Source organism: Pseudocercospora fijiensis (genome assembly GCF_000340215.1).
Source record: "Pseudocercospora fijiensis CIRAD86 unplaced genomic scaffold MYCFIscaffold_1, whole genome shotgun sequence".
Lineage (NCBI taxonomy): Eukaryota > Fungi > Ascomycota > Dothideomycetes > Mycosphaerellales > Mycosphaerellaceae > Pseudocercospora > Pseudocercospora fijiensis.
In genome coordinates, this window is record NW_006921532.1 from 3954718 (window position 1) to 3982190 (window position 27473).

General features: G+C 52.6%; 13 protein-coding genes across 13 annotated transcripts; 6 read left to right on the plus strand and 7 right to left on the minus strand.

Annotated features, from left to right (window-relative positions):
* MYCFIDRAFT_100111 (glycoside hydrolase family 16 protein) lies at positions 1 to 1104 on the minus strand (the record flags this gene model as incomplete). The annotated part of the gene is made up of 6 exons (XM_007923062.1): positions 1 to 101; positions 155 to 203; positions 257 to 281; positions 343 to 410; positions 469 to 500; positions 549 to 1104. Coding segments are annotated over 6 exons (831 nt in total), but the record flags the coding sequence as incomplete, so codon positions are not given.
* A 1014-nt stretch (positions 1105 to 2118) lies between these two features.
* On the plus strand, positions 2119 to 3294 carry MYCFIDRAFT_55067 (uncharacterized protein; the record flags this gene model as incomplete). The annotated part of the gene is made up of 2 exons (XM_007921932.1): positions 2119 to 2646; positions 2701 to 3294. The coding sequence occupies 2 exons, from the start codon at positions 2119 to 2121 to the stop codon at positions 2998 to 3000; spliced, it is 828 nt and encodes a 275-aa protein (XP_007920123.1). The 3' UTR covers positions 3001 to 3294.
* A 206-nt stretch (positions 3295 to 3500) lies between these two features.
* On the plus strand, positions 3501 to 5039 carry MYCFIDRAFT_85942 (uncharacterized protein). Its single transcript, XM_007922445.1, has 3 exons — positions 3501 to 3748; positions 3819 to 4557; positions 4627 to 5039. Exons 1-3 carry the CDS (start codon positions 3564 to 3566, stop codon positions 4675 to 4677), a joined length of 975 nt encoding a protein of 324 aa, XP_007920636.1. The 5' UTR covers positions 3501 to 3563; the 3' UTR covers positions 4678 to 5039.
* A 723-nt stretch (positions 5040 to 5762) lies between these two features.
* On the minus strand, positions 5763 to 7732 carry MYCFIDRAFT_26105 (uncharacterized protein; the record flags this gene model as incomplete). The annotated part of the gene is made up of 5 exons (XM_007921540.1): positions 5763 to 5971; positions 6037 to 6789; positions 6870 to 6989; positions 7044 to 7207; positions 7356 to 7732. 5 exons carry the CDS (start codon positions 7730 to 7732, stop codon positions 5763 to 5765), a joined length of 1623 nt encoding a protein of 540 aa, XP_007919731.1.
* A 1049-nt stretch (positions 7733 to 8781) lies between these two features.
* Positions 8782 to 10787, plus strand: MYCFIDRAFT_75885 (uncharacterized protein; the record flags this gene model as incomplete). The annotated part of the gene is made up of 3 exons (XM_007922223.1): positions 8782 to 8903; positions 9022 to 9074; positions 9667 to 10787. 3 exons carry the CDS (start codon positions 8782 to 8784, stop codon positions 10785 to 10787), a joined length of 1296 nt encoding a protein of 431 aa, XP_007920414.1.
* Positions 10788 to 12760: 1973 nt separating this feature from the next.
* MYCFIDRAFT_27880 (uncharacterized protein) lies at positions 12761 to 13748 on the minus strand (the record flags this gene model as incomplete). The annotated part of the gene is made up of 3 exons (XM_007921648.1): positions 12761 to 12826; positions 12881 to 12908; positions 12958 to 13748. Coding segments are annotated over 3 exons (885 nt in total), but the record flags the coding sequence as incomplete, so codon positions are not given.
* A 489-nt stretch (positions 13749 to 14237) lies between these two features.
* MYCFIDRAFT_75887 (uncharacterized protein) lies at positions 14238 to 14760 on the plus strand (the record flags this gene model as incomplete). Its single annotated transcript, XM_007922224.1, has 2 exons — positions 14238 to 14618; positions 14674 to 14760. 2 exons carry the CDS (start codon positions 14238 to 14240, stop codon positions 14758 to 14760), a joined length of 468 nt encoding a protein of 155 aa, XP_007920415.1.
* A 2305-nt stretch (positions 14761 to 17065) lies between these two features.
* Positions 17066 to 18239, minus strand: MYCFIDRAFT_85944 (uncharacterized protein). Its single transcript, XM_007922446.1, has 5 exons — positions 18189 to 18239; positions 18112 to 18127; positions 17904 to 18046; positions 17673 to 17848; positions 17066 to 17379 (listed from the first exon to the last, which is right to left on the minus strand). The coding sequence occupies exons 1-5, from the start codon at positions 18221 to 18223 to the stop codon at positions 17207 to 17209; spliced, it is 543 nt and encodes a 180-aa protein (XP_007920637.1). The 5' UTR covers positions 18224 to 18239; the 3' UTR covers positions 17066 to 17206.
* Positions 18240 to 19132: 893 nt separating this feature from the next.
* Positions 19133 to 20234, plus strand: MYCFIDRAFT_89544 (uncharacterized protein; the record flags this gene model as incomplete). Its single annotated transcript, XM_007923063.1, has 3 exons — positions 19133 to 19425; positions 19475 to 19629; positions 19843 to 20234. Coding segments are annotated over 3 exons (840 nt in total), but the record flags the coding sequence as incomplete, so codon positions are not given.
* A 1567-nt stretch (positions 20235 to 21801) lies between these two features.
* MYCFIDRAFT_181132 (uncharacterized protein) lies at positions 21802 to 22403 on the minus strand. The gene has a single exon (XM_007923064.1). It carries the CDS (start codon positions 22127 to 22129, stop codon positions 21962 to 21964), a length of 168 nt encoding a protein of 55 aa, XP_007921255.1. The 5' UTR covers positions 22130 to 22403; the 3' UTR covers positions 21802 to 21961.
* On the minus strand, positions 22290 to 23628 carry MYCFIDRAFT_169757 (uncharacterized protein; the record flags this gene model as incomplete). The annotated part of the gene is made up of 11 exons (XM_007923065.1): positions 22290 to 22368; positions 22417 to 22470; positions 22503 to 22546; positions 22573 to 22620; positions 22661 to 22683; positions 22720 to 22955; positions 23004 to 23153; positions 23196 to 23262; positions 23292 to 23493; positions 23517 to 23553; positions 23579 to 23628. The coding sequence occupies 11 exons, from the start codon at positions 23626 to 23628 to the stop codon at positions 22290 to 22292; spliced, it is 990 nt and encodes a 329-aa protein (XP_007921256.1).
* Positions 23629 to 24400: 772 nt separating this feature from the next.
* MYCFIDRAFT_55073 (uncharacterized protein) lies at positions 24401 to 25385 on the minus strand. Its single transcript, XM_007921933.1, has 3 exons — positions 25342 to 25385; positions 25121 to 25171; positions 24401 to 25051 (listed from the first exon to the last, which is right to left on the minus strand). The coding sequence occupies exon 3, from the start codon at positions 25024 to 25026 to the stop codon at positions 24673 to 24675; it is 354 nt and encodes a 117-aa protein (XP_007920124.1). The 5' UTR covers positions 25027 to 25051; positions 25121 to 25171; positions 25342 to 25385; the 3' UTR covers positions 24401 to 24672.
* A 1191-nt stretch (positions 25386 to 26576) lies between these two features.
* MYCFIDRAFT_169759 (uncharacterized protein) lies at positions 26577 to 27217 on the plus strand (the record flags this gene model as incomplete). The annotated part of the gene is made up of 6 exons (XM_007923066.1): positions 26577 to 26599; positions 26630 to 26855; positions 26888 to 26908; positions 26935 to 27030; positions 27057 to 27169; positions 27202 to 27217. The coding sequence occupies 6 exons, from the start codon at positions 26577 to 26579 to the stop codon at positions 27215 to 27217; spliced, it is 495 nt and encodes a 164-aa protein (XP_007921257.1).
* Between the last annotated feature and the right edge of the window lie 256 nt (positions 27218 to 27473).

The window sequence follows — 27473 nt, forward strand, 5'->3', positions numbered from 1 at the left end:
GGCCTGAAATACCTTCAGATAGTTCACCTCCCAATAAGCATCAATGAAGGCTTGCGGGCTTGTGGCAACGAATGCGTTGCAGCTACTCCACTGGTTTGTAGCTGGAGAGTGTCAATTTGCAGCTACCACGTCTACGATGCCTGATATTGCATACCATTAAGGACCGGGCAGCCGGTGTTGGTGTTAAACGTTGGTCCGGCCCACTAGGCATTGTCAATTTGATGAAATAGCATTGAGAAATGCATGGAACACTCACTGTCCCGCAGAAGTCGATATTGAATCTAGAAGGTAGGACGCGGGAGGTCAGTAAAGTTTCTAGACTGTCGGCCAACACTTTCTTACACGAGGGAGGCATTTGTGAAATAGCTGTCGATGTTGCAACTGCCTTCATAATTCGCAGCTGGAAGACCCTAGGGTGGATGAGTATATCTCGGGGCCAGGTCGGGCATCTCAAGTCTCGGAACTTACCCAGGTCGACGTGTCCGGGTTGATCGCTGTTACTGTGATACTTAGTAGAGTAGCCATCTTAGACGGCTGATAATACTCACCAGAAGCTGGAATATTGTTGCGCGGAAAGAACCAAACCCGAATGGCTACAGATGTCCATTCCACGGCATATACACCACCGCCGTTGGAATTGAAGCCGGTGCCTACGGAGTTCGGCTGCGTTGGAGAGATGTTGCAGCCTTTGTAGCCCTCATCCTCTCCACAATCATTCGTGAGCAGAGTGCCGGTCTGACCAGATCCAGCAATGGTACAATTCGGCGCGGTATGAAGGGCGATGAGGTTTGACGTGGCATCATTGGTGAATTCAATAACGTCCAGCTCCCCGTAAACAGGCCAGAGCAAAGGCCCGTTGCCGAGCATCCAGAACGCAGGCCAAATGCCACAGGTGCTGCTCGGCATGTGAGCCAGGTCGAGGATAAAGAGACCGCGAGTCCACGTCTGCTTCGAGGTAAGCCTGATGCTCTTTCGGCCTAGGTTGGCGAATGGATCAAGGACTTGTGTAGATTCGGCGCCGAATCTGACCAGATTGCCGGTGCTGTTGACCATGGCCAGGGACTCGGCGGTTGCGCGGTCAACGTAATGGACAAAGCCATAACTATGTTTCTATCAATGCAGATCCATCGGGCAGTCTAGGAGCACTTACGTTGGGTCCCAGCTGGACCAGAAGTCGAATTGGTCAAGGAAAGTAGGGCCGGAGAAGCTGGATTGTATAGCGTATTGGGTTGCTGAAGTCAGGATGGCACAATATACGATAAGGACGGTGATGAACATGACGGCGGTCTTGGCGAAGGAATGGTGTTTGGTAATGAACGAAGCAGGCAACCATCGATCTCCTTGGAGCTGTGTAGCGAGCTAGCGTTGCAGGGTGAATGGTTGACGAAGGGGAAGGTTCTGTTGCTGGCAGAATTGGGAAAGGCGGAAGTCTGCATTTAGGAAGGAGCGGACTTGCCTTCAGAGTCGAGCGCGAGTACTGCCAAGATGCAGATGAATTTCGACGAGGAAGGAGATTGCGATGGCAGAATGGGATTCAGTGCTTCTCTACCTACTTGCGGAATTGTCCTTTCTACGCCGTGTCACCTGGATGTCAAGCGAAGGCAGCACTGAAGAAGGCCATGTCTGCATGATGCGCAGGGTGGTGCAAAATATCATCGCGTCGCATGCTGCGGAAAGGGAGATGAAGTCAGCTGAGAGGCCCAGCCTTTTTTGGTAGTGAGAGCACGTGCCCGACTCCAGCCTCTTCGGCGGCCGTGTCCTTGTCTCTTCGATTGAACGACATCGGCCAAAAGTAACCCCGCGCAGTCGGTGATTATTGGAGATTGGTAATTCATCCTACACTCTAGCCTCTAGACTTCAGTCGTGGCTGTCCTCTCTGTCAGGCTGCGATTCCTCCGTCAGCCCATTTCTCTGGCCCGCCGGCGCCTCACCCTCACCCTCACCCTCACCCTCACCCTCACCCTCGCTCGCCATCGCACATCGGATTGCCGACTCAACACCCCACCATTTCCAGCCTCTTGCGCCGCTCATTCTCGCTCTGTGACTCTTCGGGGCCTACTGCAATACGACCACTGTACTCCACCGACGCCGCCGCCCCTCATGGCCAACGCAAGCAACATGACGCTTGAGAACTACGAGTTTCCTCATAGCCGCTTGCGACGGCGGATACAAGACCCTGAGCGGACCCCACTTGTGCTCATCGCTTGTGGCTCCTTCTCTCCCATCACCTTCCTCCACATGCGCATGTTCGAGATGGCTGCCGACTATGCTCGATTCAACACCCAATTCGAAGTCGTCGGCGCCTATCTGTCCTGTGTAGGAGACGCCTACAAAAAGACTGGTCTTGTCAAGGCGGAACACCGTATCAACATGTGTACCCTTGCCGTACAGCAAAGCAGCTGGATCAGCGTCGATCCCTGGGAGGCATTACACAGCGAGTATTTGGAGACGGCCAAGGTCTTGGATCATTTCGATCATGAAATAAACCAAGTGCTCGGAGGCGTGGAGACCCCGGTCGGAAAGAAGAAATGTCGCATTGCACTTCTTGCTGGCGCCGACTTGATTCAGACAATGAGCACACCTGGTGTATGGGCTGACAAGGACATTGACTACATCCTGCGCAACTTCGGTGCATTCATCGTCGAGGTGAGTCGCGCGGATGATCGTCGACCGGCATTTGAATACTGACAGCAGGCACAGCGAAGCGGGACAGATATCGATGAAGCATTGTCCACGCTCCAGAGCTGGAAGGACAACATCTGGGTCATCCAACAGCTTGTGCAAAACGATATCAGCTCGACCAAAATTCGACTGTTCCGGAGACGCGACATGTCAATCCGCTACTTGGTGCCGGAGCCAGTTGTGGACTACATTGAAGCTCACGGCCTCTATGATGAGGACGGGGTTGCTAGCTCGACGAGCGGGAAGGGCAAAGAACGGCAGCCAGGCGAAAGTGCCGGCGTAGCACCGCTGGCTAGCTCCAGTAACTCAAATCACTAGGAGCGTACCAGTGTCCACGAGGCATTTTCAGAAGGCGTGTACGTTTACGATACTTGTTGATCTTCAGGCGACGGCGTTTGGGCGTTGGAATAAGAACATGTTCACACAGACGCCGGTTGGATTATGGTAACAACCGTGCAGAAAGGAATGATGAATTGACGACGACCAGGGTCGTTAACGCGAGTGCGGCCCACGTGGTCTTGTAATCCTACCTCTATCATACAGATAAAGATGGCGGGAGCATGGCTTCAATCAAGTTGATGTCAGCCAGCAATTGGCCCACGCTTACATGGTACACATTAATTCGTCCGTTTCACGTTTCTTCGAGTCTTCAACAGTGATGCCAAAGATCCAGGCTCGGCTCGGCGTTACTGATGCTCGGGCTGAGGGACGGGCGAATCAATGCGGGGTGCAGTCCATTGATGTCATGGCCAAATTTATTTGAAGTGAAGCTGTGCTCGTCCATGCACTACACTGAACTTCATTCAATGCTTTCTGCTGCTCGAAGATCACAACTCCTCAGCAGCCAGCTAAAACCAGCCCTACCACGAACATACGCCACGATGACCGACACGAGCAAGTACAAGTTCAACCATACGATGCTGCGGGTGAAAGACCCCAAGGCCAGCGTCAAATTTTATGAGCACTTGGGCATGAAGCAGGTGAACAAGTTTGAGTTTCCAGACAACAAGTTCGATCTTTACTTCATGGCATATGACTCCCCGAAGTCTGTGTCGCACAATAACCAGTACGTTTGATGGAATCGGGCTAAGCGGTACTTCTGAGACAATGGCTGACCTTGTGTTCTTACCTCTTAGCTGGACTGATCGTGAGGGCCTTATTGAGATGACCCATAACTACGGAACCGAAAATGACCCCAACTACAAGCCTTGCAACGGCAACAAGGATCACGGCAAGGGATTTGGACATGTTTGTGTCAGTGTAGACAACATCCAAGCGGCGTGCAAGAGATTGGAAGACGCAGGATACAAGTTTCAGAAGAGACTGAAAGACGGTCGCATGCACCACATCGCCTTCGCTCTCGATCCAGATGACTACTGGGTTGAGCTCATTGCGCAAAATGATGTCGAGAAATCCGAGAACATGACCACCACGGATACTGCAACATACCGCATGAACCACACGATGATTCGCGTCAAGGATAAGGATGCTTCACTCAAGTTCTACCAGGAGACGATGGGAATGACGTTCCTTCGAAGTTCCGAGAACAAAGACGCTAAGTTCAATCTGTACTTCCTCGGCTATGGAGATGCACCAAATGACGACATATCTGTAAATGGTGTGAATCCGGTGGCAGACCGCGAAGGAATCCTCGAGCTGACTTGGAATTATGGCACTGAGAAGCAAGAGGGCAAGGTGTACCATGACGGCAACAGCGACCCGCAAGGTTTTGGACACATCTGCGTGTCTGTCGATGATCTGGACGAGGCCTGCAAGCGATTTGAACAGCAAGGTGTGGCATGGAAGAAGAGACTCACAGATGGTCGCATGAGGAACGTTGCATTCATACTCGACCCGGACGGATACTGGATAGAGGTAAGTGATCTCTATTGCCATTCGACTAGTATCTCTTGTATTGCAGTGAATGCTGAAACAAATCTCCAGGTCATTCAGAACGAGAAGTTTAAGGCGGCACCGGAAAGCTACAACAAGTAATGCAAGATACCTGGCAACGAGGAGTACTCGCATCAACGTCAGGTGCTTTGAGTGCTGAACACACAAATGCGTAGCCCGCTGCTATGTATGCACTTTCACAGGGCACAGTTAGCGAAACATCTTCAGCGCCGACATTGAGCGCCTCTGCGCCAACCATAAAACGTCCGGAGACGTTATATTCCCCGATACTTCTACCCCGTTGAAGCGCAACCTTGAACGACGAGTCGCGCTTAGTAGTAAAGATGATGTGTCTAAAGTTCATTATACAGTAGTTCATCGTTGAGGCGGAACTGTGTACAGTGCGAATAATGCTGCAACATCAGACCCTCTCTAAAACCGAACACCAGCAATTACCCCTTCGGCGCAACGCATAGGATGACCGATTTCTGTCCACCGCCTAGCGAATTATCCCGATAATTGACGTGTGTTTGGGCAACGTAGTTCGTCTCTACCGTCCCCGCTCGGTTCTCGGCAATAAAGCAGTACTCCGTTATTCCAAGTATAATAGTACCCTATAAATGCTCACTTATACTAGGAAGAACAGGTTAATTAGTAGGGGGTTCGCGGAGCGAGATATAGTATATAGCTCTATTCGAACTTCGAAGACGAGGTCCTTACCCTACCGGTACCCTTATAGTATTCGTAAACTATACTATATCCGAGTATAAGCCCGACGAGGTAGAGGAGTAGAGTAATCGTTCTGGATAGTACTGTAGCTAGACGTTAGCTGTCGTAGTAGGCGTTTTAGGTAGCCGATATAGTAATATTAGATATAGGGAATAAGAAACGCTAGAGAAGGCGACTCGGGCTAGTAATATTAAATACATACCTTTGCTTGTTCTATACTTAATACCCTCTTTTAAAGTTTCGGTACTATTATCTATACCTTATAGGAGAGCCTCCGAGCCCTACGACTGCTATTTTATTATTAAATAGGAGAAGTAAATTATGCCTATATAAGGTTGAAATTTACTACTCGGGCGGCGGCGGTCGCTAGCATTCGGTTCTCGAAAAAGAACGTGTATATATGTACGTACAGTACGATCTGATGAAACGCTGAATTGCAACGTGCAAGGGAGGGCACATCACCACCCAGGAACCTCCTTCAAAGTGCACCATAAACCTCCTTTTGGCTTTGCTGTTATTCCTCCCTTGATTTCAAGCTCTCCCTTCGCCAAAGGACTTCCCTCTTCGAATGAAGTATCATATTTCCCAACCCACGCGGCAAGCAGGCACGCGAATTCCGCCACAGCAAATCTTTGTCCGATACATGAACGAGGACCATGCAGGAAAGCTTGAGCAGCGTCAGCGGATTGGTGGGAAGTTGAAAGGTGAAGGAGAAGGTATCTCTGGACTCACTTAGAAAAGCATAGTTTGAATCTGCTCCACCTTTCTGGTTCGCTTTGCCATCCGCGTTCAACCATCGTTCTGGCTTGAATTCTAGAGCATCCTCGCCCCATAAATGCTTCGAGGTATTGATGGCCCAGGGACAAAGGATGACTGTTGTGCCTTTGGGAATGAATTCGCCCTGGATGGTGGTGTCCTTATCTGCGACACGCATCGTCAAAGACACAGGCGCCCACAGTCTCAAGACCTCGGAGCAAACAGCTTGCAGGTAGTGACAGTCGTCAATGTCACTTGCCTGGATTTCGCTTTCCAGATTGGGAATCTGCTTTCTGATATCTTCGCGAAGCTTGTCTTGGATCTTCTTGTCCTTGCATAAGAGGTAGATGGCCCAGATCATTGCCGTGGCTGTGGTTTCATGGCCAGCGACGAGGAATGTCATCATTTGATTCACCAGATCTTCGTCCGAGAATCCACCTGACTCTAGCGCTACGGACAAGATATCAACTTCGCCCACGGCGCCTTTCTCAGACATGGCTTCTCGTTTCTTTGCAATCAGGTCGCGGCATGTCTGCTTGATGTATGATGTTGCAGCGTCCAGTTCCTGGTTGCGTTTGATTGGCAGCCTCCGCATGATCCAAAACGGGATGAAAATTCCAAGGACTTGCAGAAGACGACCTGCGCGACCTGGGTTGAAGATGGATTTGTAGGTTTGGTTCAGCTTGTTCCCTGGATCGTGAAGGGAATCGAAATCGCGCCCCATGCCACCTATGTCCAACGATTCGGTCTGGTCAGTAAACACCTCAGATAGTATGTGGAGGGTCGGTAAGATTGTTGGCATCACTCACTGAGGCCGATAATGTCTAGAGTGGCACGGCTCGCCCAATTGCCTACATCTATGACACCACGTTCGTGTAGCTGCGCTGCTTTCTCGGCGTCCATGTTGTCGGTATCAGAAATGTGCTCCGCTGTTGTCGTTGATTCCTTAGAGGCAGTAGATAGAGACTTGGCCATCTCTTGACTCTTTTTCCAGAAGACTGGATAAATGTTCTTGACATGTCTAAAGCTGAATGCAGGGCTCAGATTCTTCCTCTGGATCTTGTGTTCTTCGCCTTCTGCAAGGAGAATGCCAATTCCAAGAATGCGTGCCAGACCGTGTCTAAAGTGCCAAGGCTTAACAAAGTCACTAGAAGCGAAGGGAATGAGGGTCAGCATGTCTCTTGAAAGTAGATCTCGTAATAAGCCAAGGGTCAACGCCGCGAGTAGGCCTTTCTGTTCCAAGTCGATATCGATGCGCCGAGTTATGCCTTGCTCCCTTCAACACATTCACTTACTAATTCTTGGTCACGAGGACTTCGCTAAGAGCAGCAGGGGTGGTGATCAAAACTCTTTCCTGAAACCAGACGCTGTATTTTATCAGTCCATGATTGGGAACATCTTGTGCCCAGTCTCGCATCGGTATTCCCGAAGGCTCCTTCATGATGCGCCTTGTCTGGCCCAGCAGAAAATGCGGGTTCGGGGCTTCTGGGAGATGGCGGATCTTGCTGAAGTATCGGGGATACACGAGGATCATGCATAGCGTGTAGGCAGCCCATTGTGCGAAGAAGAGCGCCGCTATGGAGGCAGGATAGCTGAGTGGAAAGGCGGCGAGTCTTTGCAGCAGGATGGTTGAGATGATTGCGACCGACAGCTGCTGCTTGACGGGCGCCATTGTGGCAATGACGGAAAGATAGGAAGTGTTGGAGGCAGGAAGAAGCTTGGAATTTGCAGACAGAAATCAAAGCGAAACTCAACTGCATCTGGTGGAATAGGGCTGCCTGGAACGCCAGGCCAGGCCTTCTGCACGCACGCTCGTTCTCGTATCTCGTACCGTACAAGAATCATGATGATGTTGTCGGGCGGAGAGTTCCATCTCCAACGGCCTCGGCAGCTGGCGGTCGGACGGGCGAATTCCTCGCCGATTGAACTCACTCACTCATCGGCAACAACATGCTCATTTCTCATTTCGGCCAAATAGGTTGCTCCAGTCACACGGCGACCGGGCTATGCTACGGCTTGCAGAGAGTACGTTTCGTGTACGGAATAGACGGCAGTATATCCTTTCGTTCACACGCTCTTATTCATCCATCTGAGATGTGAGTGCAGGTCTGCTCGGCAAGATACAAGAACAATGCTTACACCCAATCGATGATGGCCTGGAGGGCGACAGACTCCTGCTCGTGATATGGGCTGCAAGTGGACTGGCCCCTAACGAGATCCCTTGCATGACTTGGCCTCTTGAAGTCCATACAGAGTGTCAGCACTGAAGCCGCTTCCGCTCGTTTGCCCATGCTAGAATATTCTTGGCCTTGAGCATGGGCAGGCCATCATCGTCAGGCTTGATTCCACCATCATCTATACGTAGTCCCTGCCGGTAGATCGAGCATACAGCATAGTTCAAGTAGAAAGCACATGCACGCAGAGAGTAGTAGAGACCAGATGCACGGGACATTGTGGCCATGCCGTAGCAGTGCGTGCACGGCAAAGTCAGCAGGCCAATGCTCAGGCGCTCGCATGTCTTACAGTAGGACCATTGAATGCAAGAAAACTTGGTGTTGGATGAAGTCTCTGATCGCGCGCCGTTCCATGTGATCGAAAAGCGTTTGCTGCATTCACGAGTCCGCCTGGTTGCGATACAATATGAGGACTTGAGCGTGCCCTGACAACACTCGTGCCGACGCCGTCGATACTGCAGTCTTCGCAGTCCGATCCCTGGACACCATGCCGCACGCCACCAGAAACTCCAACAAGGCCGCTGACACTGCGAAGCGGTATGCAGTCAACCTTGACTGGCAGAAAGACTCGAAAATCAAGACATGCAAATGTTCCGTCTGCGGGGATCGGTAAGTATATCTATCTTGCCAAGACCCTGTGCGCTGCTGAATGCTGGCTGTCCCAGAGTCCGTAACTACAGCTGGCAATGCCAGCACTGCATGAAGCGCATATGCTCGGAGTGTACAGAGTGGGAAGGCTCAAGCAGTCCTTCACATCGAGCCGTTGCCGACGATCATCTCGTACGTACACACTCGTTCACGGTGAACAGGCTGCGGCTATAATGGTGTACACATTCGGCTAACAAGGGGATATCTATATAGCAACAAGGCTGCTGGTGCGGGTTCGTTGGAAAGATCAATCCCGCCATGGAAGCACAAATCCCTCCTCCGCCGTTACCAGACGCGTCTCAGAAATTGAAGAAGCGTAAACGCGGAACGGCAGCGAAAGAAGAGAGCACTACATCTGGATCACCACCCGAGGAGGACTTCCAGGACAATTCGCAAGCGCAAGCGCAAGAATCGCTGTCCCAGGCAGTTAGAGACCGGCCTGTTCGAAACAGAAAGAAGCCCAACTATGCCGAACCAGACCAGGAATCCGTCTTTCCACCACCACCACCACCACCACCACCACCGACGAAGAAGATCAAGATCTCATTACAGAAGCAGCCACCGGCAGAACGTTCTGTCGCAGCACCGAGCACCATCATCGTTGGAGCTGGAGTGATGGGCATGTTCATCGCGCTAGAGCTTGCTGAGAGAGCATACACTTCAAACACTATCCACGACATTACTGTAATCGACATCAACAGCGGACCCTGTAAGTTGGCTTCAGGCCACTGTACGGGCCTGATCAGCACAACGATCCCGGATGAGCGGTGGCAGCCCCTACTGGGAGTATCTTTGCCCCTGTGGGGAGAGCTTCTCGGTGACGAGAACTTTTGCAAAAGCTCAGGCTTCAACGAAAAGAACTTTGTCATGGCCATGGACGAGAGCGAAGATGGCAAACCGCCCGTCTCGTGGATCCGCTCGGACGCCAGATTCTCGTGCTCTCCAAATGAGCAGGTCATGGGCCAAATTGATCCTTCGAAATTAGCCGCCTGGCTTTACGCGCATTGCACGCATTTCGAGGTCAAATTCTTGTTCAGCACGCAGCCAGTAGGCGTGGAGCAAGACAAGGCAGGTGGCATCACCGGACTTCGTGTGACATCCAGCATGACTGCGAAGAGCCGTTTCGAGCTCATCGAATGCTCGAGACTGGTGCTGGCAGCCGGCCCGTTCACCCCAAGTCTCCTCGCTACGCTTTCCCCTCACCGTCAGCTCGCTTTGGAGAACAACCCACGGCTTTATCAATGGGTTCAGATCAAAGGAGCTGGCCTCCCAAAGTTCGACAAAGCCGCAGTGATCATGCAATTGCCAGAAGGTGCGAGATTTCAGGGACCAGCTCAGGTCGCTGCTCGACAAGGCATGATCGAGATATCAAGGCTCTACAGCGCCATTCCGGATTATATTCTCGACCACGACGATGCAACCAGAGAACGTGTTGGAAATTCAACACCTCTCCGGTTCATCGCAGCAGAGACGCTCTCCCTTCCTGGCATCCATCTCGCCGACAGAAGACATACCTCGCAAGGTGTATCTATCGTGAGCACAGGAAACGAGTCAAGTCCAGTGATCGGCAAAGTGCCTGGCTGGCTGGTGGGCAGCACTGGCAAGGCCAGCAGAGCTTCTACGGGTGATGAATCTCGAGGCGTCTGGCTCGCTTACGGTTTCGGTGCTTTTGGTACGACTATTGCACCAGGTGTAGCTCGACTTCTGGCCCAGTTGGTCTTAGGCGAGGAACCAGAAATCGACCCTTTCGATTTCGCAGTGACGGAGCTTGAAGTCTTGGACGGCATTGGGCTAGAGCATCAGGAAAAGAAGCTCTCGAAGGGTAAGGGTAAGGCTCGGCGATGAATGGTAAAGAAGGCGATGTGCTGGCTCTATTGCCATCAGTGCGTGATGTTGTGTTCAAGCAATGCATGCCGCTCACTCGTGAACAATGAGGCATGCGAGCAATTTCCGTAGCAACCACGTGGCTCTCCATTGTACCATGCGGTACTCATAGAGGGCTAATCTTCTAAAGCTTGGAGACACGTAGTAAAGCGAGATATATCCATGTTCGGATTTCGCCGTTCCAGTGGGCTGACCGTGATTACATCCCGTTGCCGTCCGCTGGAGGAACTTGCCAGTCCATCATGTCCAATTGTGACCACGCGGATAGATCTAGTGGCATACTTGCCCAATCGCCAAGACCAGTGAGACCACCCTCTGGAAAGCCCATGTCTCCAAGGGATTGAAGCATATCCTCGTTCATTTGGTCCAAGCCTATAGGACCAAGCGGATTCGTCGACATCATTGTCATGTCGGATATGTCCTCATTAGATGCCACATCTGCGGCATTATGTGAAAGATTCAGGTCCGGGTGGACTCCATTGCTGTTGGTCTGGAATTGTAGCGAGCCATTGTCCTGCATGCCTGGCGATGTCCCGATTGCGCTGTGAGGACTGCTACTAGATCCCGGGGCGACGTTGTTGAGGTTGCTGTTGTGTTTAGAAGCAACCGCATCTGCGGTAGTCTGAGGCGAGTTCTCGCTACTGCTGAAATGCTCGGTTACGCGTGGTCCATCTACACGGGTAATAAGTGTGCGACCCTTCGCACGAGTACTGTCGAATTCCTGTGCATATTTCTCCGAAGAGCTTGAAATTGTTCGCATGTGTTCGTGATCTCGAAGATCGGGCTCGTTGATCAGTAATGTAGGATTGAGGCACCATTGCCTGAGCTTGAATAGCAGAGCAAGAAAAACGCTCGGCACGCGGCTCTTCCTGGAGCCTAGAACATTTCGGACATGGAGTATCGCGCGATCCATGAAGGCCTCCACTCTGAGGCTGTTCCGATCGATGACTCTTCCAATCCGGCTGCGTGGATGTACTGCTGACAGTGAAAGCTTCGCAAGGACGAACGCTGCGAAAGATATCCTGACAAATGAGAAGACCGGCAGAGCTCGCAAGCTTTCTACATCCATCGATAGAAATGTATCCAGCAATCCGTGCGCGCTTGTGATGCATTGAGCGACACTCTCGGCGAGAACCTGCGTCGGGATCTCATCGGCCTCTTCGATGGGTTGTATGCCTCCCATCTGGTACGGCGCTCGGAAGTCTTCAGGAGAGTGATCAACGTGCAATGCTATCTCGAAGCAGTACAGGCGGACGGTGTAGTACATGATCAACAAAGATCCCGTGCCAGAGTTGTGTTCTGGAATGCTCTTGTACCATTTGTCTAGTCGTGCTTCGAAGTCCTTGATCATCATGCGCGTTCGAATTTCTGTAACTGAGAAAGGAAGCACGGCCATTAGCAAATGCTTATAGATATGCGAACCGGAACAAAATCGCTGCAAATAACACGGCAGAATCTCCTGTGACATCTCCGTTTGCGCACGGGTAGAATGGTATTGTTTTGCGTCCGCTGGTACACTTACTGGAGGCAACCCCGTCCGGGTCATCATAGCAGAACGACGTGCTAATCTCTTCTGCAATCATGACCAAACGCGCCCAGGCAACCAGATTGCTGTCATGTGGCGGCGCAACTGGCGATTGTTCCAGAACATCCACGCACTCGCGGATGTAGCTGCTGACTCTTAGCATGTTTGGCCTTCTCAAACTCAGCGACACTCCGGCGCATATGACATAGCAAGCCAGAAATGTTCTTCGAGCCTCTATGCTGCCAGTGTCTGGACTGCTGTCTTGCTGCCTCGGCGCCATACTGAGATCCGGATTATAGACGTCTTCGGCAGGATGCACCGAGGGCTTGTCCAAGGGATGCGAACCAGCTCTAGTCAAAGGGAGTAGACGCCTGTCATCTCGTCTGGCATGACGACCACGATGCGAAGCCCGTCTTGAACCAATACCGATGTCCATTGCCATCGTTGCAGCCATATGAATGTACTCATAGTATTTCTACGAATTGGATTAGCCGGGGCTGTGGAGTCGGAGCGCGAACATGGCACATACTAGTTGCCCAAATTTGCTGGGAGGATGGCTTTCAGAGGAGTCAGTACAGCTGACAGAGTGAACGGTTCACTACTTACTACCAGACAGCGCTGATTAAGAGTGCCTGCACAAGCTCCAAGCTCTTTTGCGATTGAACGAGACTGCGAGTAGCATATGCTTGCAAGACTTCCTTATCAAGCGCGGCCGAGAGGTCTTCGTTTTCCTTGCCTGATCCTGCAGCAATAATGGAAAGGAAAAGAGCAGGTTTTGTGTACCGGAGATCATCTGCAGTCACAGAAGGCGCAACATAGACTACCGGATAATGGGGATAAAGTTCGTTCTTGTAGGTCTCGAAGAGCTGTCTTGCAGTAGCCATTGAGAGCATTCCACTGTCAACGACGTCTTTCATGTCCTGCTTTGGGCCATCAGGGAGTCTGTAGGGCCAGAGATATGGTCCGCTGTTCGCCAAGCGATCAGGGTTGGCCACATCATTTTGATCGCTGACCACGCTGGTAGTTGCAGCGTTCGCACTGTCATCCTCATTGCTGCCTCGTTGACCTGCTCCACCCGGCCTTGAGCCCTCCAGGTTCCTGTCTTCGAACCACAGTCCAGCGGGTTGTGTACTTGTGGTCGTCTCGCTACTACTCGAGCTTGTGCCATCTTCCTTCTGCTTGAGCATCGATCTCATTGCCCTCATCTCCTTCTCCAACTCTGCGACTCTTGTATCCGTCCTCTTGCGCTGTTTGCGCCTTTGCAGAGGCGTGAAGACGCAGGGTCTGCCCGATCGCATACATCTCTGGCAGAGATCTGGATTGCTCTCGTCTGGGATGCAACGGACTTTCTGCGTCCTGCAGGAGGCGCATGCCCTGTGCGAAGGTATCTCGTCCATCGCGGATCGTCGGCCGGTGTGATGCTATACTTTCGGCACCATTCCTGCGAGCGTAAGGCACTGCTTGCCCATTCTGAAATGAGACCGAGAGATAGAACAGAGACCACCTGCCGTAAGTATGACTCGGAACGATGCAAGATGTGGAACGTGAGGTCTGTCAACCGCAGCCATGCTGATCCTTGTTGGGGCTGATGAAAGTTCGAAGTCGAGGAAGGATTCTTGGCGAGCTCCCGATACAGTATAGCCCTGCAATTGTCTAGACCTGTCGCTCAATTGAGGCATAAGAGGCTCGATGGAGCAATCAATCCTGAATCCCGTTCAGGTTAGAGCGTGGCAATTGAAGGTGCTGGTACGCGTAGACGAGAATTGAGCACATATATATCACGCCAGGCCAACGACAATGGCCTTCCCTCCATACACCACACATTCCAGCCGCAAGAATCACGGCAGTTTCAATATTCTCTTTCGACCGGACGAGTCTCCATCAGCATGTCCTCGCCCACAACACCATACAACTACTCATATGCCGCCATCCCAAGCGCATTCGTTCTCGGACTTGTCCCGCACGGCTATTATCTTACGCGGCTGATGATAGCAACCAAGAACGCACAATCGAACGCAATGCCTCGCACCAATCTCGAGACTTGGAAAGGAAAGCTCCCACACGCGCTATGGAATCACCTTGCTCGAGCGCGCGGGACGCACCTCAATAGCATGGAAGTCTTTCCTTTGTTCGCAGCGGCAATGGTCGCAGGAAATGTGGCCAAGTTACCAGCGGAGGATCTAAACAGCGTAGCGTGGAGTTTCTTTACCTCCCGAGCTTTGTATATGGCCTTGTATCTTGGTGTGAAGAGTGATATGCTGGCGCCGGTAAGTCAAGAATCTCCATTTTGGTGGGCTGCAACCCGGTCTAATCGCAGAACAGGCCCGCACTGGCGCGTATGTCTGGAGCATATCCATTCCAATAATGGCTCTTTGGAGAGCAGGGAGAGTCGCAGCAGACAATGCTTAGATGTAGTTCTTGAAAGGTGTGTCGAGGATGCTACATGTCTTCATGCAGCGCGCCTGATGGGGATCGTACGGCATCGACACGATCAGTCGATTATAAATCCTATCTTGTAAGGCATTCTATGCTCAGGTACCCCGTAATGTTCCAGAGAAGGCTATGTATCGATTTCGCATAGCAAGTTTTTGATTTCCGCAAGGCTCATCCGGGGAATACTGTTCGAAATTCTCCTTCGTTGCAAAGCAGACTTGCGCGACGCCTACCTCGTGCGCAGCGAACAGCCAGGAATGTTTTGGCATAGGTTGATCTTGTAAATCCATAACGAGCCTCGCGATCGCTTGTGTCTCGCATTCCACTTGCAGCCTATCACTATCGGATAGCGAAGTAATAAGACGCTTCGCAATGAGCAGACATTCAAGAACGGCGCCAAATGTCTCCCTGCGCAGATCTATTTCCCGCTGTGTGGGCCGAATTAAGGATCGTGCGACACAGTGACTATAAGCAAAGGCCACCACGGTCAGCAAATGTAGAAGCAACGGGGCCGGTTATGTGTGAGCTTGCGGGCCTAGCGGGTCTCGATCGGCTTATTTGCGCCGCTAAGCCTCTGTACTTACCATTTGTATTCCTCAAGCCAAGCGAGAAGGTCCGCGTGAATGCTTCGACACCTCTTCTCAAGTGCTCGGAGCACATCGTCGTTGAAGAGGTCATCGGACGTCAGAGCTGCACCCACATCTCGCCAAAGACGAGGCAGGGGGAACATATGTTTGCGTGCATTCAAAACCAGTCCACTCCGCTCAGACAGATTTCCAGTTTCCTGTGCAGTGGAAATGTAGAGCGACATCCACTCCGGAGCCTCCAGAAAGCAGCTGTGGTTGCCGACTAGAGCTTCAGAAAGGGCAGGACCGACGTGACCAACAAACAGGCTTTTTTCGTACTCTGATGAGAAACGGGCAGGAGTCCGACTTTGAACCAGTTGTCCACTTCCAGAGATGTGATTGCTCCACGCGTTCTCTCGAGAAGGATCGAGAAGCTGCTGACTGTAAGTGACCAGGTTCCTCGATTGCAAAATGGCTCGTACCTCGTGTATACTTAGCATTTGTATGGCACAGAGCACATTCGCGTCTCCACCTAGGGCAAGTCAGTCGGGCTAATACAAGCATCAAGCGCCTGCCGTACGTAAACATGGATCATTGATAGCTTCTTGCAGTATCCGGAGAGCCTTGCCATACAAACGCCGGGCAATCGTATCACCCTCAAAACCAGGCCTGAGAGCAGCGCGCACTTTTGCAATCACGCAATCGGTGGCAGAAGCTAGTACTGCGCTATGCTCGTACCTGCTTGGCACGAATGAAAGGTAAGAACATTGTGGTTCCAGAGCGAGCAGAGACGGTAGGCGCGCTGGGTCCGATGCAAGGGCCGTGATCTGAGTTGGAGTTGTGATCAGCACACGACCCCGTGTGAATGTATCGATATTCGTGATTCATACCGCGGACTTGCCGACATTGAAGTTGGTAAGGAGAGTGAGCATCGACAGATCTAATCCATAGTCGAACCGCATTCGTTCGTATCCAGTCATGAGACTAAGTGGGCCATGGATACTGCAGGGCAGATTCGCTATGGCACCGGATGTGGGTCGAAGCACGACATCGTTGCTTGTCACCTCTTCGTAATCTGTGGCACTTGTGGTACCACCACTTGATTCGTCCAGTGTCTCCATGCCTGTGGAAGGCGAGGTTGATGTCGATGCGTTGCTGTTTGCATCTGCAGAGACAGCCTCCATTGCCCGCTTTGGGCCATCGGTATCGTCAAAAGAGACAGACTGGCCGGTATTGGCCCGGCCATAATTACCTCGTCGCCTGCGAGCTAGCCCAACATCTTTCATCGCTTGGCGTCGGATCATAGTCCTCACAGCCGGATCTTCAGGGGGTTTGGGACCATGCGATATGATAAACGGGAAGCTGCCACCTGATGCAGCAGCCGCCTTCGTTCTCGCCATAACGTGATGAGGAAATCGCTGTGCTGCTGTAATATTGCGGTGTTTCGGAGAGGTTGTGGCCAAAGTGTGATAGAGCGGTCCATGCAATCCTGAGGCTTCGGCTGACTACGACATCTCAAGACTCAGGCATGGCGAATGTGCTGTTGCGAATGTGATCTGCTGGACTCAGCTGCTGGGGGGCGATGCATCTGGCGGTTTCGGAGGTCGACAGGCAGGAATCTTTGCTGGGGTACCGATGACTGTCTTGGGTAAGCGCAGGATCTTTGCTGACGCATCTCGATCCTTCGGCCTCGTGCTCTTGCTATTGCTAGTCGTAGAAAGGAAGAGGTCATCAGTGTTCTTGTCATTTCTATATCGCTTCATGTATCTGCAACGCGACGTTCGGAGGGAAATGGCTTAGAAAGTGCCAGCAGCACGGAAGAGTGGGACGCCACTTTCTGCTTTACTGATCCGAGCTTAGTCGAGATCAAGCAGGACAAAATCCCAAGTCGCAGGGTTTTTTGCATCGTAGTTGTTGGGTAACTCCGCATCGAACGTAGGCACACTCGGACTGTGAGGTGCGAATGGATTCGCACATTGCACAGCGTTGTTTCTCGATCGGAGGGCGTGACCAAGACGCAGAGCCAGAGCTGTCAATGAAATGCAATTCGCTATGCACACAGGCGAAAGGTGCCGCGATAGTCTGGATGCAGTTCCAATGATCATTTGAGGCAATATCCAGAAGTAGCGCGCTCAACTATGTGGAGTATTTCTAGAAGCAAAGACTCAAGACACTCCTGACAAGCGTATGGCGGCAGTCAGTAGGCAGATTCAGGTTTGGATTTCCTATGAGATGGACGAGTCTCCCTCAGGAGTCCAAGATGCATAGTCAAGGCTCCGCTTTTGGGCATTTGTATGGTTTCCAGCTGAGCAGACTGCACACTCTCTAGCCAGGCTGCCTCTTCGGAGTCTTCTGTCTCTGGCAATGCTCTGCTATGTTGTGGATCCTGGCAGGCGACAGAGTGTTCAACTGGGTCGTCGCGGTAGCTGCGATGGCCGCCGAGCACCAGGCCATAATCCAGGTCGGATTGGGAGGGATGAAGTACATCGATCATATGGCTGCTCGTGGCGTCAGTCCAGCACTCGTTGGGAGCACGGAAGGGGGCAGACGTACTCTGCCGCTTGTGCCGTGATATGCTCCAAGGCTTCTCGCTCTCGTCTCAACTCTTCCTCGTCCGGCTGTGCGAAGGTGCCGTGGTCGACTGCGCCATGTGCGGCACGGGGCTGTTCCGAGTTCAGGAGCCGATCGATCTCGCGCTGTGTGTCTGATGTGAGCGGCGCGATCTTAGACCAGCAGCTGTTCGCGGGTGGATGTGTCTTACGTCGTGCGAGGGATGCCTATACCAGCGAGCGTGCGTGATCAGTCAATGGGCGGGTTCCAGGCCAAGGGGAAACACACCTGTTAAGGCCAAGGCAAGATGCGCAGATGCCCATTCCATCGGCAGCCGTATCACCCTCCTCCACGGTCGGTATGGGATAATGTCCGATATGAGCCTACTACTCACGCCCGCGCCTGTGCCTGGACGACTTTTGCGGCCCCGGTTCCGGCTCGACTCCCTGCTTCGGCATCGGCATCGGCAGGCATCGGGCGGGAAGGGAAGCACAGAGCCAAACCGCGCTGCTGGGATTTCCGCCCACGCCTCGGCGACCTCTCTGCATACTCTGCATGCCATCTTCGCCCACACGTCTCACGCTCGAAGCGCGACCCATGCACTCGACACTCGCCAATCTCGGTCCCGGTCCCTGGGCCTACTGTATCTGCGTGGCGAATGGCGATCCGCAAGCTCACTTCGCCTGCAGACGGCCGCGCTTGCCTGCTGAAGATTCAAGATACGCGTCGAGAGCATTCCTCGGCGCGAGCACTTCACCAGCCAAAGAATGACGCTGCTGCCACTCACGCAAGGAGGGCCGCACATGTCCGCACATCTGCATGCCTTCCCGCTCCCTCGGAATGGAGGCATCTCAACATCGCAGCCTCTGTCTCTCGCAAGTCCACCAGCCGTACTGACTATGGCGACATCTTCAATCTCCTTGCTGCTGCCTCCAGCGCCCTGCGAAGCATCGTTGCACCCCTCCCTCCACTTCAGCCCATTCCATCTGCTACCACCACCTCCTGTGCCTGCAGGAACACTTCTTCGATCACCAGCCTCTGCAAGGCAGGCAGCACTGGAGGCTGACCTGCAATGTGCGTGCGGCTGTACATCCTATAAGACACTTCCAAGTCCTCTGCTTGTCCATCGACATCACTGCACCGATCAGCAAGCAGTATTGAAAGCCACTCGTTAAAGGCTTGCTCTGACATTGAAGCACTTGTTCGGCCTTCGCTCACGACAAGCCTTCAATATGCGCTCGCGATCTGCGCTGGCCTTGGGTCTGTCTCTCGCTTCCATCACTTCCGCTCGCGTTGCCAATGCCCCGGCTGAAGTCCAACGCCGCAATGCCGAATCGCAATACGAGAAATCTGTCTGGAACCTCTATGGCCTACTCAGGAGATTCGAGAAGAAAGCTGCCTTGGCGACCTGCTATCAAGACGATTTCTACTATGCCGTGTTCAACAGCTCTTTTGGGGCGGAGCTTTGTGCCGAGATCATGGGCTATCCGAATACGACTGTGACGGTCGAGTATACCCCTGTGAGGTGAGTACGCGTCGAACCGCCTGATCTGTACATACTAATCGACTCATAGCAACGTGTACTACACCTACACCACGCAATACATTGGCACCAGAACTGTGGTCACGACTGTTCCCGCCTCGACTGAGACAGTCACCGCCTCTCCAATCGTTCAGCGAGCTGCAGCGTCCGAGATTACAGCAGCTCCACTGGCCCGCGATGTCGCAGGTATGGCTGCAGCTATGGAAAGGTTTCGAGGAAGGGTGGACAACGAGACTTCGCTGCCACCTGAGGCCTGGACTGCTTCTTTCTCCAGCGCCTGTGGCTGTCAGACCTATAGGGGCCTCGTGGTTACCGAAACATCCACGGCTTCGCCAAGCGTCGTTACAGTTTCTGCTTTCTATCAGGATACCACTACTACGTCTGCGACCCGAACGTCAGGTACAGTCACGACGACTGTGGGCGCTTCAAGTGCCGCCACCTCGGATATGGTGTCGGAGGAATTGCCCAGCACGACCAATTCCGGCCCTGGCCCTGCTCCCACCGCCCCAGGCTTCCAGTGCCCTGAAGACAACAACTCGACCGTCAGTCAGCTTGTTGGTCCGGAAAGATACGACTATTTGGTCATGTGCGATACCGATATTTCCGACGATGACTTTTACAACACTCTCAGCTACGACTCCTACTCTCAATGTGCTGCTGCTTGTTCTGTGGCCAACCAACGATTCGATCTGCCTGTCTGCCAGGGTTTCTCTTACTATGCCACCTCCAATTCTGCGGGATTCAACTGCTTTCTGAAGGGTTCTGCAGAAACCACTGTCGCCGCTGTTGGCGTTGACAGTGGTATCTTACTCAACATCGCTGTTGGTGTCAATTCATCGAGTCCATCGGGGACTGCTACGGAATCTGGTCCTTTCCCTGAGCAGACTACAGTCGATCCCGAGGCAGCGAGCAGTTCTTTGGAGCAGATTTTGACAGACAGCTCCACCTCCATTTCAGTGGTCACACCGACAAGTAAGCCTCAGCTTCCAGGAACCGGCCTGCTTGTCGACGCTCCCGCCGTCACCTCATACTCGACCTACGTCTCAGATGGCACCACGTACTCATCTGGCACAGTTTTCTCGACCTACTATTCCTCGAATGGAGTCTGGTATTGGTCGTACTATACCTCTTACACGCAATCTTGGGCATCGGCCACCACTGTGTACGGAAGCACCGAGACCGGCACATCCATCAGCAATTCGTCTTCCACCGGCACCGATGTGCAACAGGGCGGACCGGGTGGCGAGTACTGGATGATCACAACCACCAACTACACATACTATTATCCAGGAGGTTACAATGTGACTCAAGTAGTTGCCAACGAGACATTTGCTGCCAATGGTACTGAGATTTCTGCTGCGACTACAACCCTGTACTACGTGTACTCTACTGGCGGCGCTGGTGGCATCGGAGGCAGTGGTCAAGACGGGCCTTCGAGCGTCTCTGCGGGCATTATTACATCCGCTTCGACTTGGACATCAGTATCCTCAACACAATATGTCATCACCGGCGGCGGGGCCGGTGAAGGCGGTCAAGGCGGCGGTGGAGGCTCAGGTGCTGTTCAGACTCCAAGCCCGAGTGTGGTCACCAACACTTTCGGCACGGCTTGGAGTTCGGGCTTCGTCGCATCTGGCCAAGAGGGTGGAGATAGTGGTGCCAGCAACACAGGTGGCTCTGGCGCCGTATCATCCACTGTCATTTCCGGGGGCACCGCATCCGGCTTCTCGACCGGGGGCTCTGGGGTGGTCCCATCCTCTGGCGCTCCGCCCACTCCAATCTCGTCCACGGTCATCTCAGGCGGCACTGGTTTCGTGTCTCAGACGGGAGGTTCAGGTGCTGGTCCATCGCCAACTCCGATCACTTCTGTAGCTGTGTCTAGTGCCACGGGAGGCGAAAGCTCGACAGGCGGTGCTGGTTTCTCAAACAGCAACAACAATCGATCTGGCACGGACTCAACCACCACTCCTCTACCGACCGGCAGCAGCCCGTCATCGGGACCTCCTCTTACCCCAATCTCATCAACAAGCGGCGTGGGCGGGACGGGAAGTGCTTCCTCAACAGAAGGCTCTGGTAATGGCACATCTCCTCTCCCAAGTGGAACTGGATCTGTCCCATTCAGTGCCCCAAGTGGTCCACGAAGCGGTACCCAGAGCACCTCCACTCCATCAAGTACAGGTTCTGTACCTTTCAGCGCTCCAAGCGGTCCACGAAGCGGTACCCAGAGCACCTCCACCCCGTCAGGTACAGGTTCTGTACCTTTCAGCGCTCCAAGCGGTCCACGAAGCGGTACCCAGAGCACCTCCACCCCATCAGGTACAGGTTCTGTACCTTTCAGCGCTCCAAGCGGTCCACGATCCGGCACACTGAGCACTTTCACGCCGACTGGAACCGCTCCGTCCTCCTTTCCACCCTTCAGCACTGGTATGATTCCTTCTGGTTCCCTTCCTGGAACCGCTCCCTTCGCCACAGGAGGCACGACATTCACCGAGGAGATCCCACTTGGTACGGCGCCCGTTCCTTATCCATTTCCTTCGGGCACTGTTCCTCCTTTCAGCGCTCCAAGTGGACCGCGAACGCCCGGCCTACCATCAAGCACCCCTCTCATCCCGACGGGCACATTCCCCCCATTCCCAACGGGCATGTCGCCGACTACTTGTGTTACCAACATCCTCGGCACAACCACCATTTTCGTCACGACAACAGAATTTGGATGTTATTCCAACTGTCCTCCGGCTGGCTACGGAGCTTACGGTAACACACCATTTACCTTTGGTCCGCCAGTCGCAAGCCGAGGCGCTGGTCAAGGAGAAGGCAGGGAGGACTAGACGGGACGTCCGGCTACGAAATCATGGCACTCGGGCGGCGTTTTGTGCAGGAAGGCGCATTTGTATGACTGATACGAAATAGTCTATAGATTTTGGCAGGCTCAACAGAATTGCAAACGATTATTCGAAAGCTCCACTCCTCGATCACGTGCGATTGGCTTCTCTCATTGCGTGGCAACCGCGTTCCGGCTGAGCTCCGCCCCTTGTCGGTGCTTGGCGCGAACGTCGCGTTACATGAAACTTACATCGATCGGGAAGGCACCGCTGCCTCTCTCGACCTTTCTTGCACTCTCATTATACACACTCGTCGCGGCCGCGTATCCTGGACGGTGACATGCTCAGTTCGTCTTGGCTACAACAATCGTCTTCGCAGCAAGAGCTAGGAATCGGACTGCTGTAGACGGAGGGAAAGGCGCTATCTCTTGTGACACACAGTACTAAATCGCTACACTGTATGAAGACGCCACGGGGCGCAGCACACATAGACATGGAAGCCTCCAAGAGGCTGGAATGCCAGACCACGAGTTTTGCACAAAAGCAGATTGCGCGCACATGCAAGCGTAGCTAACGTGACGGTAGAACGAGCGGAACAAGCACTGCACTCGCGAGAGCATACCGTCATGCGGCGGCATCATTGTGCTACCACGTCTTGCATTGTGCGGACACGGCTGAACAGGACAGGCTGCGCTGTGCATAAGAAGGCAATGGTGCTTGCTAAAGCTACGAGCCGCACACTGACTGACCCAGCCATCCAGACATTGGACGCGCACAGATTCAAGCTGACCGACGCCAATCTCGGGGAAGCCGGCATCCAATTCGATCTCGGGGATCAGTGGTGTCTTTTGAGCGGAAAGTCTCCAAAATATTCGAAATCTCTCCATGACGCTGAAGCCATCCGCTGTCTCTAAAGGCGAAAGCGCCGTCCACGGACAATCCAACCCTCCAGAACGAACATGAAATCTGTTCTGTTCTCCATGGCAAGGAGTGTTTATGTCTTGCCAAGACAGCTTGTGAAGGCCGGACATCTCGTACCAGCGCAATCATCTCCTGCACGATTCACTCGACATGTCAGCTTATCACGAATGGAAGGCGAGGATTTTTGGCGAAGCTGAGAACTGACGACAGCTTGAGCCTCTTCCTGGTCAGCAGGACTCAAGGTACGCTTTGCAGAAGAGTCGTATATCTGTCCCATGATGGCCACTTGCGCCGTGGCGTTCTGCTGCATCTGCCTGCCTGGTTGATGCATACAGCATCGATCCATAGGCTATAGCCGCCGTCTCGGTTCCTGTGCCTCGCCGAAACTGCTGCACACAATCCAATAGGGGTGTTTTCGTGATTCTGAGTGGACCTCGCTTTCCATCGATTAGAATCTCCGATTATCTTGAAATTCTAGCCTTTTGCCCTAATTTCCAAACGTAGGAATTCGTTATTTTCCGGATACGCTTATCTAGTAGACTAAAGTAGTAGCTATAGGATTTATAAATAGTAATTTTGATACTATATTTATCCTTTAAAGTTTACACCCCCTAGACCTAGTATTCTTCTAACGTACTAGTACCTAGGGGACGCGTTTTGATAGGAAACTAAAACGTTACTAGTAGTACTAGCAAAGTCGCTTTAGATAGTAATTAAATAACAAACCTCTACTTCTACTAGGAGTAATAAGTATACTAGCGATACTACTAGTTAGTACTACTAGTATTTTTTAAATAGGGTTATAACCCTATACAATAATTAAACTTAAGTTCTTTCTCTTAGTCTAATATCTACTACTACTTCCGCGACGCTACTAGAAGCAGTACTAGAGATAGTAGTAGTATATAGCAATTAGATATAAATAAAAATATTACTAAATAAAGATAGTCACGCACTATATTAGACACAGACAGTATATAATTAAAGAGATATTAATATAGACACGATTCTAAACAGGTGCCAGTCCTACATCTGCCGGGGCTCGGGGGTATCCAAGCGTCAAGGCGTGACAGTCTCAGAGCAGCTGAGAGAGCACGCGCGGTCGGTCGTGACTTAGCGCCAATCAGCGCATCAGATCGAAAGCTCATTGGTGGACATTCGAACTTCAAACGACAGCTTGGATTGATAAAACACAGAGCACATCAGACTAGAAGAGACAGAAGGAAGAAAGAAAAATGTCATGACTTCGTACGTAAGGTATGCTAATAACAAAAAACACCCCCCTGTCCTGCCGAAAAATGAGTGGCCCACGCACATCTCTGCAGCAATCTGATACAACGAAGCCGACCCCGAGGAAAAAAAAGATGCACCCTGTTCTGAAACGAAGGTGATCAATCAATCAATCAATCAATACAGAAAGAATCGAAGAAGCGCAGATTCGACCTCCATCCATCCATCCATCGGAGCGAGCCTTGCCACCAATCAATTCTCAAGCCCTGCGTTTGGTGTTGCCGACATTATGATACTTGGCATCCTTATCCATCTGCAGCTGCTGAATTTCACGGGTCAAAGTGGCGATATCTTCAGTAGCCTTCTCGATACTAGCACGAAACCTCTGGGGCTCCTGCATCCATCGTTGACGATCCTCGGCGGCTTTCTGGCGCCGTCTCAGCTTCTTCTCGATTTTCTCGCAAAAGGTGCATTTGTCTGGTTGGTCGATGGTCTGGTAGATCAATTTGGTTCCACACGTTTCGCCCGTGCGGTACTCCTTCTGGCAGTGTTGACGGAAGTTTCCCCACTTCCAGTCGCGGCAAGAGAACTTGTACATGTCGTAGAAGCACATGGTGGCTGTCGATGAAGTGGCTGGGCTGGAATCCATTGGTTCGGGTCAGAGCTTTCGGACTTGCCATGCATGTATGTCTGAGATTTAGACTCACCTTGGTGCCGGAGAATCTGTATGTATGATGTCTGCCCTGGAGGGAGTCGATCTTTGAGCACAGCGTCAGGGAGTGAGACATTTTCGATGGTCATGGGCTAGTCTTGTACGACGATGGGACATCAACAGCCATTGATGTGCATGTCGAAGTGTGTTTCAATGTGTGATTGAGTGTATGTGGGAGGGAAGGCAGGAGGGAGGGAGGGAGAGGCCGTGACATACCAAGGAAGCTGGCTGAGAGGACTGATGTGCTGGAAGTTGTTGGAGTGGCTGGGAGTTGCTGATGGGAAAAGGAAGAGGACCATCCACTGCCTTCATGCCGCTATTTATGCTTTTCATCTGGCCCATCTGGCACTCCTTGACTCGTCACGACCTCGCCGTGGCAGCCCGCCGTTGTTGAACGCTGGCCTGCAAGCCCTTGACATGCGGACCACCCTCAATGCAATACTTCTCGACCGTCGGTGTGATCGAGCCAACTGGGTCTTCCGGGGCACTCGGATCGTCCTCATTTGGGTTTAGAGTACTCAGGATGGCAGCTGCAATGGCAACTAGGCATGATCGCTTGCACCGGCCATGCAGCAGCATATTGCCTTTGAAGCGATGCTCGACTGCGTGGCATCTTCTCCGCCTGTTGATGCTCGTCCGTGCCGTTTATCCTTCCTGTTGTCCTTGCTCGGCGTCTCCACTTGAGTAGAATGGCGTACTTGTAGCATGTTCATGAAGTGTAACACCTAGGACACTTCCGCCGCGAAGTGAATGCAAAGCTGGTCACGTGCCGGGGATTTTAGACGTCAATGCATGCCATGGACTCCATTGGTCCTCTGTATTCGAGACGAAGAGTCTGCCTGAGCCATAAATTTCAATGCCTCTAGTTCCGGTAACGGCCTGCCTCTGGCATCCAGATCCATGTGCGTGCCCACTCAAGCCTGAGGCATAAAGATTAAGTGGGTGAGTGCCTATCATGCTCGTGCTGTCCCAATGACCACCACGCTGGAAGAAAGAACCTGCAAGCAGCAAGCCATGCTGCAAGTTCGGCAACTTCTGCATCAGATGCACGAGCTGCCGCATCATTCGTCGCCAGTTCGATTGAGGTCGTTGAGAGCGAGTCCCGTCAACGTTCCCATAGGAGGAGCATGCTGCAGGGTTGTGACGTCCTTCCACGGCCACCATCCTGCCAAACGCCCCTGCTGAGCGGAACCCAAGCATAGACGACCAGTCACCTTATCTTCTCCATCTGCACGAAGCGAGTCAGACCACATGTGGCCAACAAGCTTGTGGCCGATTGGTGTCATGCCTTCGGCCTCCCGCAGAGACTATGCTTCCGTCTTGCCATGGAGCAGCACTAAGCTGACGAGACCCCACGAATCGCCTCTGTTGCAGCAGAGCTAGTGGCAACATGGCCACTCGTTCGCATACCGGCACACCTGTCATCGACAGTGCCGGCTGGACTAGAGTGTATGCTCGAAGCCTGGTCCATCTTGTGCAGGGCAAGACTCGGAGACAGTGGAAGCTACTGTGTTAGATTGGCCCTGGCCGCCTCCGCTCTGCAACGTGGCAGTCTCAGTGTGGTGGGTCTTTCAAAAAGGCTATTAATGGGCTCGATAGGCCGATGGTTAGCAAATGTCTATGCACGAGGGGAGTGGGATTCGAGAAGCTCACAATTGGGCCGGCCCTCTGCCAGCACGACAGTCTCACCGGTCCATGTACCTGAGGAATATCTGATCCAATGCCAGCAGGTCAAGCGAGGAGCATTGTGCCTTTCTGCGAGACCGTTCGTGGACAGAGAAGGGTGGACTGGTGAATGTCTGCCGGCAGAGGCACGAAGCTTGCGGTACCGCGTGCACCCGCCGAATCATGAACATCTGCTCTGATGACAAGCATAAAGGAATTGCCTTTTTGCGCAGCTACGAGGTGACATGGGCCTCGAGGCGCCATAGGCAGTTAGCGCTCGCATTATGCCGCAGGCAAAGGCGAGAAGGTGGTTGGGAAGTGCGCTGACACCCAGCGAGGTGACGCATCACGGCGGACGCAGTTCTGAAAGGTTACTAGCGTTGGGATAGGTGCGTGGGCACGATGATCAAGGCGGCTGAAAGCCTGAAACCGAATGCAAGCAAGTGAATTTTACCATTGGATGAGATATAACAATATCTCGACGGCTTCGGGGAGGGCAAGAAGGTCAGCGGCTGTACGGATGACGTCCAGAATCGGGGTCCACTTGCGGTCATGTGAGTAACAGCAACCGCCGGAGCCTGTGGACCTCTCACGGTCAACCGCAGGTGATAAAAGACAGGTGATTGAAAGTGCCTGTTGGACCGCAGACTAATAATGCGAGCGCTGGGGAGTTCTAATTGGGT

Bases quoted from the DNA above. Each gene is read 5' to 3' on its own strand.
- MYCFIDRAFT_181132 (XM_007923064.1), bottom strand. From the start codon at position 22,129: ATGGTGGTTGTGCCGAGGATGTTGGTAACACAAGTAGTCGGCGACATG.
- MYCFIDRAFT_85942 (XM_007922445.1), top strand. From the start codon at position 3,564: ATGACCGACACGAGCAAGTACAAGTTCAACCATACGATGCTGCGGGTG. The intron at 3,749-3,818 runs GTACGTTTGATG...CTTACCTCTTAG, and splicing joins TCTGTGTCGCACAATAACCA to CTGGACTGATCGTGAGGGCC. The intron at 4,558-4,626 runs GTAAGTGATCTC...ACAAATCTCCAG, and splicing joins CGGACGGATACTGGATAGAG to GTCATTCAGAACGAGAAGTT.
- MYCFIDRAFT_55073 (XM_007921933.1), bottom strand. From the start codon at position 25,026: ATGTGCTTCTACGACATGTACAAGTTCTCTTGCCGCGACTGGAAGTGG.
- MYCFIDRAFT_85944 (XM_007922446.1), bottom strand. From the start codon at position 18,223: ATGGGCATCTGCGCATCTTGCCTTGGCCTTAACAG. The intron at 17,849-17,903 runs GTACGTCTGCCC...CGCCACGAGCAG, and splicing joins ATCACGGCACAAGCGGCAGA to CCATATGATCGATGTACTTC. The intron at 17,380-17,672 runs GTGTGCAGTCTG...TTTCATTGACAG, and splicing joins AGAGGCAGCCTGGCTAGAGA to CTCTGGCTCTGCGTCTTGGT.